Raw genomic sequence first — 10,233 nt, forward strand, 5'->3', positions numbered from 1 at the left:
TGTTCTTTCCACTGCAATTAAAGACATAAACCATGAAAAATTGCTGAGCTTTTAATAAAACTAGTTCTTAATGAACCATTAAGTGTCACGGGGAGCTGTTTAGTTCATGTAACTTTTCACACATTGGCGACTCCCTGGCTCTGCAGAGTGCGCACCCACACAAATGAACAGAGACCAAACCGAGTGTTAACCGATTCCCAAAGAGCAATGAAGTACTCAGACACCTTCTCTCATTACTAAACCGTGATTTCCGCATTCCGCGATGTTATTTCCACCAGAAAGAAATAAGGTTGAGAATGCCACTGACATTCCCTTTCCACGGGAGAAGAGAGTCGGCAGGAACCGCAGGAGCAACGCTGCGCCCTGAGCAGCCCCGCACAGCGCGGGCTGGATCCCGCTGCGGGCCGGGCCGAGCCCCGCACCGCTCCGGCCGGGCCGGGCCCAGCTCCACAACGCGGGGCCGCGGCGCCCCCGTGCGGGGAAGGGGAAGCGCCGCTCCCGCCCTGGTTCGGGCTCCGGCGATGGCTCCAGACACCGCCCCCGGGCCGCCTCCGCCCGGCCCCGCCGCCTCGCTGGGCCATGGCGGCGGCGCGGCTCTGCCTGGGCCTGTTCCTGTGCCTGCTGCGGCTGCCCCGGGATGCCTTCACGGCCGGCCCGGCGGCGGCGGGGCCCGGAGCTGGGCGCGGGCCCGGGGGTTCGTTCTGGCGGCGGCGGCTGGGCCGGGGGGAGCGGGAGCGGCCGGCGGGAGCTCGGGGCCGAGGGGTTCGGTGTGTCCCCAGGGCTCAGTGTGTCCCGGGGGGCCCGGTGCGTCCCCGGAGGCTCGATGTGTCCCTGGGTCTCGGTGTGTCCCCACAGTCTCGCTGTGTCCCCGGGGAGGTTGCGGCTTCGAGCGGGTCCTGCGCCCGTCGAGCCCCCAGTACAGTCCGCCGTCTTGAGAGGGCGTCCTAAAAAGACGTCTGTCATCAGTTGAAGAAAAATATTTTTATCTCTTGGGAGCAAAATTATACAGGACTGCAGTGTTGTTTACTGTGGTTTAACACCCTTCTCAAAGCTTGCAGGCCGTAGAATTCGGTAGTGGTTATACCTATAAAATACCTCTTTATTTTGCACCACCCTGCTTTAGCCAGCTGCAAGGACTTGCTGTCTGCAGCACCTGGAGAACAAACAGGTGTAAACAAGGAAATTGAGAGGGAACAAAAACCACTATATTTCTGTCTAGGCCAAATAAGAATTTCTGTCTTTGTAGAATTAATCCCGTTTTTTACATTCCATTACAAATGAATTCTTGCTCATGTTCTTTAATTATACTTTCGTCCTCAAATGTGTTTAAGGGTTAAAAACTGATAAATCAGCATAAAGTAACCGCTCAGGTTAATTTATTTCTAATTCTGTTTCTTCATAGATGGCATGAATGTCTTGTTTATAATTGTGGATGATCTGCGTCCTGTGTTGGGCTGTTATGGAGATAAGCTTGTGAAATCTCCCAACATTGATCAACTTGCCTCCCAAAGTATGGTGTTCAGCAATGCGTATGCCCAGGTGAGATAAATGACTTAAACATGTTTTCTCTATGCAAAATAATTACTGGTTTTATCACAGTAGGTGTTAGGCAGGCCACTGGAAAAAGCAAGTATTTATTAAATTGAAGTACTTTCAGCAGAAAATAAATTATTGGGCTGAACTGCAGTGTGTGAACCTATCTTTACTAAGGTGAGAAAAATGAAAACAGGGCATTTAAATTATGGTATTTGTGTAGCCCTTGGAGGAGTAGATTGCCACTCAAGTGTTTTCACTGTTTGCGGCCAAGTGCTGCTTAAAAATGTCATTTTACTAAATTAAAATTCTATTTTTCTGCTTACAAAAGATTATGTTTTAATTTTTAATTTTTTAAATCTTTTGAGGGAATCACTTCTATAGACTATTGTAAAGGAGCAGTTTGTGTGGTAAGCATCACTCTAAAATAGAGAACTGAAAACATCACTAATTGCTCTTCCTTGAATACTCTGTATAGGATGTCTACATTCCCAAGTTCCTCTCTGCTGAGAAATTAGAACTTTGGGTCTAATTCCAGCCCAAGGCAGTAACTCTTGGGTTTTGTCAGTCTGAAGCAGAATTGACTAGACCTTTGGAGCATAACCCAGACCTCCTGTGTTTATCCTTTCCTTATTCTTAAAGCAGTCCAGATCAACAAGCCTTTTGGCTTTTATCAGCACAGTCCACCTGCCACTGCTGCTTAATTCTGTGTGATGTGAGCAACCAGATTTCAAAAGCACTGCCTTTATGGAACTTGACTTGCATTTTTAAAAGTTTGCAGTTTGGAATTGATATGCTTAATAAGGATGCTGTTCATTCTAGCCTGAGGTGATGTGAAACTCATACGCTGTGATTCCCGAGTTTTCAGATGGTTGTTACACATCTATTGATGCCTTGAGAGGCTCCCATGGAACAGAGGCTAGGCAGTGTTGAAGGAATAAAGTAGGAATTTATTAAAAGGCATTCAAAGGATCCACCTTGGGCAGTACAAGAGCCCAGGTGAGGCTACACTCAAGGTGAATGATGGGGCATGAGTTTTCACAGTTTATAAGTTTTGGTCCATTTACATACTGGGGTTAATTGTCTAATTACAGCTTTAGGCTATGAAGTCCCATCCTCCCAGATTACTCTCCTCAATTCAATGTTGTTCATACTTTTTAGGCCTGGAGCTGCAATGGTGGCCTTGGTTCTCAGGCTGGAAAAGGATTGTTTTGTCTGACTGAACTGTGAAGACAACTTGCTAACACACATAAAGTTCAGAGTTACATACTAATGCAGTACAGAATGTGGAAAATATGAAAGCTAAAACTTAAGGCATCACTATGCCTGAGTCAGTTCATGCATGTGTTTTGGTTTTTGTTCCAAATGTCTCTCCTTGGCTGCCTTTCTCCCAGCAAGCCCTGTGTGCTCCCAGCAGAGTGTCATTCCTCACTGGCCGCAGGCCTGACACCACCCGGCTCTACGACTTCTACTCCTACTGGAGAGTCCATGCAGGAAACTATTCCACCATGCCCCAGTATTTCAAGGAAAATGGCTACGTGACCTTGTCTGTGGGGAAAGTTTTTCATCCTGGTATGGTTTGAATTGTCATTTGCTTAACATAGAAATGCTTGATGTGTATAGTCTCACAAACTTACATGAGTACGGATGTGTGATTCTCGTCTAGGTTGAGAACCTAAGCCAGATTTTACAGTGGTTGTCATTAAGTCTTAAGGCATCAGAGATGAATGCATTAGATGACTTTTATCTAATGGATGTTTTCACATCTTCTCTGAGAATTGTGGGAATAAATATCTAACATTCTAAAAATACATCTGGAGGTTAGGTATCTGCTGAAAATGAAATTACTTGTTGGCTTAGTTCTGCCTGTACATGCTTCATGTTTCCTAATAGGCTGTGAGTCTGGATTAGGACATATAGAATGTATGACTAATGCTTCAAGTTCAGTAGGAAATTAGTTCACTAGTTAAAAAGCAATAACACTACTGAGCTGAAAAATCTTGTAATACTGATCCTCTTTTTGACAGTTCCTTATCCTAGAAATAAACTTGTGTAGATAGTTTAAGTATGTGTTTCAGTTTATAGTAAAGCTAATCAAGGATGTGCATGAAGACTGTTATTAATCCTGGGTGTTTTATCATTTATTGTGTTTTGTTTTGGTTTGGATTTTGATTTTTGTGTTTTTTTTTGTTGGTGTTCCCTGAAGTAAGGTTCTTCAACAGGCTTGACTCTCCCACAATAGTGCAAGGTGTATTTTGGGGAGAAATATCTTTTTTACTTTTATTTCTTGGTTATCTTCTCCTCAGTTATCAAAGATTCATTTGAAACATTTCTTCATTTAACATATTAAAAAAAAACAATTGAAGATAAGTTAAACTGTGTCTGAGCTCTTCCTGGTTCAGTGAACTGTTAGAGCATTTTTAATTTCTTTATCTGTTCCAGGGGTTTCATCCAATTACAGTGATGACTATCCCTACAGTTGGTCTATTCCACCCTTTCATCCTTCAGCTGAAAAGCATGAGAATGATAAGGTAAGTGTGATTTGTGGCACTCTTAACAGAGAAGGGTGTTCAAGATAGAACCAAGTTCTTTGTATCAAGGACAGGCTGTGCCCTCTGGGCTGCACCCTTGGGCAGGAAAACGAGTAACCACTTCAATGGTTTGTTTCTGTGCTTTCCAAAAGAAGGCTTGGATTATCAAATGTGTGTTTTGTCAAGCAATGTGCCCATCCTGCAGATGTTTTAACTATTTCTAAATTGGTATTTAAAAACTTCAGCTATTGAGATATAAGCAAGAATGGTTCTTATTTGTGTCTAGTTCATGAATTCCTTTATCTGAAAATGTGGTTGTCAACTTGCACCTGCAACTGATCTGGCTTTGCTTTAGTCAGTGACAAAACATTATCAGTAGTCTTGGTAAAGTTAATGTGATAAAGAGCTCAGGACTAAGTGAGAAGAGGCCATAAGTAAAATAATGTTTAAATAACCTGAAACTTTATAATCTGATCCAGTTTTCTAGAATGTTTGTTACTCTTAAGTCTGACACAAGAGATCTGGTGTATATTTATGCAAACATTGCATTAGCATTGTGTGCTGGAGTCTGCACACTGCCCAGCAGGAGCTGCAGTCGTGGGGGTACAGCCTTGGCAGTGCTTTGGTCTTGGGGTTACTGCTGGAAAAAATACTGATTTTAACAACAGCAGCATTTGCATCCATGACATAAAGAGAAGTAGGTAGGGTCATTTAGCAACCCTCCCAAACACCCTGCTGAGACCACCTTTCCCTGGCCATTGGTTAGTCTGATTTATCTCTCTTCACTGATTACACATCAGCCACTGCTGCCATTTGCTCAGAAACTGAGTCAGTAGCTTCCAGGCAGCTTTCTCTGAACTCTTGGGATCAGAAGGAACTAAAATGTGTGTAAATGTAGGAGAACCAAATGCTGCTGCATCTCCATGAGATCAGAGATTCTGTTCATCATGGAAGCTGTGGGCTTTTGCCCCTTGTGACTACATTTAATCTTCTACTCAGCTTTAGAGAGTATTTCTGCATTTTCATAGGCATGGAAGTTGCATTCTTTTGTTGATAGAAACAAATTGGTTGTGAAGTTGCAGAACAGAGGATTTTGTCTTTGTATTTACCAGAAGTTACTGAACTATTTTTTTTTTCTTTTATGAAGACTTGCAGGGGAAAAGATGGAAAACTTCATGCAAACTTGGTGTGTCCAGTGAATGTGACAGAAATGCCTGGAGGGACTCTCCCTGATATTCAGAGCACTGAGGAGGCCATACACTTACTGAATGTCATGAAAACCACCAGGCAAAAGTTCTTCCTGGCTGTTGGTTACCACAAGCCACACATCCCACTGAGGTACCCACAGGTGAGAAGACTGGAACCTGCAGGAAAGGGAACTTAGACAAATGTTGCTTTTGTTTTTAAAATCTGTTCCCACAAATGCTTTATCGCTGTTTCCTGAAAGCAAGTTGGAAACCTGCCTTGATTTAGCGTAACTTCAGGAGTCACCTGTGATGTATTTTAGAACAGTTAATGGGAATGAATTGTGACTCCTCAGCCAAAAGCCAGGCTTCTGCCACCATGGTGGTGACTGCTATTGCATGGAGAGGGGCTTCAGCTTGATGGAGTGTGACATAATGAGGCCTTACAAGATCTTGTATTTCATTCTCTGTTTGACTTGGTGGCAAAACTATTGATTTCAAACTGGTGTTGGATCTTTTATTGCAGTGTTGTTTTGAGATACAGGAAGCTGGGTTTAGGTATTTACTAACTCAGTATTTCAGGAATTGGTTGGGGTATGTCTAGTATTGCTGTGTTTCACACTCTGGCAGAAGGGGAGTGAAGCCTTGTAAACTGTAATGTAAAGGGTCCTGAAAGGGAAAGTGGTTCCTGTTTAAACACAAAATTCACAGTATATGTTGGAGGTGAGGACAGTCTTTCTATGTGTTTTGTCTTGTAAAGGAATTTCTCAAGTTGTACCCCTTGGAAAATATCACGTTGGCCCCAGATCCCTGGGTGCCCAAGAAGCTGCCTTCAGTGGCATACAACCCCTGGATGGATATCAGGCAGAGGGATGATGTGGAAGCATTAAATGTTAGTTTCCCTTATGGACCACTTCCAGATGATTTCCAGGTAAGCTGCCAATACAGTGCTCTGAAGTCAAACTGCCTTTACTTGTTCAATGCAAGGGAGGAATCAGCTGCTCTTGGGTGCTCCCAGTTATTCAGCACCTGCCCATTTGCAGCTATGAATTCCCTGCCTTGTATACTGTCACCTCTGGCTCTGTAGGCAAACACTCACTGTCACTGCAGGTTGCATGTGAGGGAATGTATGTAGCAGCTACCAGTGCTGTGTTTGTGTTCATTATCTGAGTCTGTTCACAGTGTATGTTCTTTTGGAAGATTTTCCTTTACTCTCCAGTGCTTATGCCAAAATCAGGTGCACTGGCTAGACCAAGAGATGCAGAATGGGTTGGTTTGCAGTGTTTTGGTTGAAAGCACTTCTGGGAGGTGGAATTTTCTAGCTGCCCCCTCCCAGTTTATCTTTTCTGGGACATAAATTGGGCTACAGTCAATTAAAATTCAAGTAGAGTCCTTTAGTTCTTTTCCACAGGCACCCCCTGATGTGCTGTATGTGTCTGAGGAAGAATTTTTTTACCTCTCCTGTTTTCTTGACTTGCAGCGGCGGATCCGTCAGAGTTACTATGCAGCAGTTTCCTACCTGGATGTGCAAGTTGGCCTGCTTCTGAGTGCTTTGGATGATGCAGGGCTCTCAAATAACACTATAGTAGTTTTTACTGCTGATCATGGTAAGCATTTACATCTTTCTTGAGGTTATTGTTAAGAACTTCATTGTGCTGCTCATTGCTGGCTTATTAATCCAGTGTGTGTTTCTGTAGTGCCAAGCAGAGCTGTCACACCTTGTCCCTCTGGCTTGTCTGAGCCAGATTGAGGGGACTGGCTCTGGCTTCTGTGGCTGCACAGTTCTGTCCCCACAGGCACTTTTAATCAGGTTGAGGATTTGCTGGTGAGGGATGAGGCTGCCTGCCAGGACACAGGGCTGAGCTTGCTGTATTCCCACCCCCTGCCCAAGGAGTGACTCTTGCTGGGAACTGTGCTCTAGGAGTATAGCCACCACTCCTCCCCCCTTAGCATTTGTAGAAAGCCATCTGGTACAGTGGGTGACAGGCTTTCTCATTAACTGCTCAAGTGTGTTTTCTTTCACTTGTCATTGCTGCTTGCAGAGCATCTAAACTGATAGGGATATGGTTCCCTCTCATAACTGAGATCCTGCACACTCTGGAGCCTCGTGGCAAAAAAATTAATTTGAGCTGTGGGACAAATGTCTCAAGCATTTAATGCTTGTTTCAATACTCTAACATTCATTAAAATAACCCTGTCATGATCCATTTGATTGTGGGATGGCTTAGCTGATTTAAACAAGTTAGGATGTGAATTAACTACATCAATTTAAAGTCACATATATAGTTAAATTGGGTTGACTTCTGTGAGCATGTGTGTATAAAAAGCTCTTACAAGTTGCAGAGCAATAGGATTAATACTTTTGGTACTAAAGTGACTCTAGATGTTCCTTCTAACTTGTTTGTAAACTGAATTTTTTCTTTTCCTTGCTTTGGATAACTGTAAGCAGTTGGTATTTCCAGGACCATGGCAGGCAAAGTGATCAAGAAAAAACCTGTGTTAATATAGCTGTCACAGAGTTCCTTTGTCTTCCCACAAAGTGAAGTTGGCAGTGTATCTGCCTGGAAGGAAGTCATGTTGGCATCTCTTTCAAGAGGAAGAGGAGAGCTGAAAAGTTTTGTCTCTATTGCTTCCTCAGGGGTAGCATCCTGATATGGCAGTCTGGCATAGAGAGCAGCCTTGGCTCCAAGGGATGTTCAGCTACAGTGTTAACAGGAGCATTGGAGAGCTGGCAGCTGCCCAAACCTTAAATGAATGCTTTGTGGAATTGATCTGGAGACTCCTCCAGGCACTGTGACACACCCCAATTCCTCTTTTCTGCTGTTTTAATGCTGATTTCCTGTTTCTAATCTTGAGAATCTAGAAATAAGGAAAGGTGTAATTGTTTCTTTTATGAAAGAGTATCAAGTTGCAAGATTTAAGTGGCTGTTGAAATAGTTTTCATATTAGAGAAAAGCCTTGTTACATCTAAATACAGATTATTTACCTTCTAATATGACCTTTATAACATACTTGTGGCCTCAGCAGTCAGAGTCAATATACAATGAAGCAGAAATCACTACTAGATTAAAAACCAATGTATTCTTTGAATTGTGTTCTTTGTCACCTAGGGTGGTCCCTGGGAGAACATGGTGAATGGGCAAAGTACAGCAATTTTGATGTTGCTACCCGAGTGCCACTGATGTTTTATGTCCCAAGAATGACAACTTCCCCTGTCAGTCAAGGAGCAAGAGTCTTCCCCTACCTTGACCCTTTTAGCCATACTGGAGGCTCATCACCTCAAGGTAAATTTCCAGTGCTTATTTTTTGTTTGCAGTGGTTATGTGTCTCCAGACACCTTGAGAATTTGCTTTGTCTTTCTGAAGAGCACTTTTTCAAACTAATGGATATGATTATCTCTAAGGCTAATGGAGAAACATAAATGCACAAGTTTTCTTGTTAAAATTACATCATAAGTGCATGGACTGGCATCTTCACAGCTAACTGCCACTCCTTAATTGCCTTGATTTTGGTACCCCCAAAAATCCTGTACAGAACACTTTGAATAAAATACCAACTGAATTATAGAAAATAATAAAACTTTGAATATAATACCAGCTGAATTATTAGAAAAGGTTGTTGTCCAACTACCCTGTTCCATAACTTATATTTTGGTATTATTTCTTCTAGGGCAAAGTAAAAAAGTGGTGGAGCTGGTGTCTCTGTTTCCAACACTTGCAGAGCTTGCTGGCCTGCAGGTCCCTCCTGCATGCCCAAAGATGTCAGTTGGTGTTGTGCTGTGCACTGAGGGGAGAAGCATTGCCCACTATTTGAACATCTCTGAAGGAGAGGTGGAGCGAGGCAAGGAAGGGTGTGATGGCTCTGAGAGGTGTTCCAGTGAAGAGCCTGTTGCTCTCAGCCAGTACCCCCGGCCTGCAGACGCTCCCCAGTGGAACTCTGACAAGCCAAGGCTGATGGACATCAGGATCATGGGCTATTCCATGCGTGCCATTGACTACAGGTACACCCTGTGGGTTCAGTATGACCCCAGCAACTTCAGTGCTGACTTCAGGAATGTCCATGCAGGAGAGTTGTACATGATGGACAATGACCCAAACCAGGATTATAATGTCTATAACAATACTTCACATGGTTGGTTGTTCAAAAAAATTATTGACTTGCTAAAGCACTAGGGTTCAGAAACTTCTTTGTGCCTGTTCTTGCAACTGAATTAATGCTTCCTTCTTTTGTATAGAATCTTTCTGTTGTACAGAAAACATTTGGATTGAATAAAAATCCTGCTTGTATCAAAACAAGCTATTGCCTTTGTCTTGTTGCAGCCCTTACTGCACTGAAGGAGTCAGAGGGGACTTCTGTAGCTGTTTTCAAACACAAGCTTGTGACACTTCTGAAAAGGCCACACAGAGCATCAGGCACATACTGTGAAACACCTCAGTGGTCTTCTGTAGCAAGTGAAGAATTAAATTTCATTATCTGTGCTGAAGCTGTTAGTGTGAAAAGTGGAAAACCAGAATCTTACATGTTTGAGTGGCTGTGTGGAGAATGTGAGTCATGACACAAGTCCTGTCCCCTTTACCCAGGAGCTTTGGGGCTGGAGTAGTCGAGCAGACAGTTGGTAGTGGGAAGGGCTGAGGTGTTTGCTCTCATTAGCCTTACCTCTTACTATTGCCCAAAGAGAAACTTCATGTGTTCTATCCAAAACTTAATTATTTTAAATAAAACTTTAATATGGAATTCATACTTCTTATGATACAGCAGAAGAATCTGAATTTTTAATAAGTTAATGTGTGTGAAAGAGTGCTTTCATCACTGAAACACGAAATAATACTGGGGGTTAAGGTAACACCAACATGCTCTTCTGTGGATTTTCCTCAGGACTGGTCTAATGAGTCTCCACAGGTGAGAGGAGATGGAAACCTTCAGCTTTTGGAGCTGGCTCATTGCAGAACTGCTCAGTGGACTTGAGGTTGTCACATCCAGTGACA

At 43.2% G+C, this 10,233-nt stretch overlaps 1 protein-coding gene across 2 annotated transcripts; it reads left to right on the top strand.

Annotated features, from left to right (window-relative positions):
• Positions 1-579: 579 nt before the first annotated feature.
• Positions 580-9,540, top strand: IDS (iduronate 2-sulfatase). 2 transcript variants are annotated; one of them, XM_058032696.1, is made up of 9 exons: positions 580-694; positions 1,403-1,539; positions 2,928-3,105; positions 3,976-4,064; positions 5,212-5,412; positions 6,009-6,179; positions 6,729-6,855; positions 8,359-8,532; positions 8,918-9,540. In XM_058032696.1, the coding sequence occupies exons 1-9, from the start codon at positions 580-582 to the stop codon at positions 9,418-9,420; spliced, it is 1,695 nt and encodes a 564-aa protein (XP_057888679.1). In that variant the 3' UTR covers positions 9,421-9,540. The 2 variants fall into 2 exon arrangements, with proteins under 2 accessions (XP_057888679.1, XP_057888680.1); XM_058032697.1 differs by lacking the exon at positions 580-694 and adding an exon at positions 935-954.
• Positions 9,541-10,233: the final 693 nt, after the last annotated feature.

The sequence above is a fragment of the Melospiza georgiana genome, chromosome 12 (assembly GCF_028018845.1).
Source record: "Melospiza georgiana isolate bMelGeo1 chromosome 12, bMelGeo1.pri, whole genome shotgun sequence".
NCBI lineage: Eukaryota > Metazoa > Chordata > Aves > Passeriformes > Passerellidae > Melospiza > Melospiza georgiana.

What these genes read in the sequence shown, in the direction of transcription:
- IDS (XM_058032696.1), top strand. Translation starts at nt 580, where the DNA reads ATGGCGGCGGCGCGGCTCTGCCTGGGCCTGTTCCTGTGCCTGCTGCGG. An exon ending in AGCTGGGCGCGGGCCCGGGG is followed by an intron (nt 695 to 1,402) that starts GTTCGTTCTGGC and finishes GTTTCTTCATAG; the next exon opens with ATGGCATGAATGTCTTGTTT. An exon ending in AGTTTTTACTGCTGATCATG is followed by an intron (nt 6,856 to 8,358) that starts GTAAGCATTTAC and finishes TTTGTCACCTAG; the next exon opens with GGTGGTCCCTGGGAGAACAT.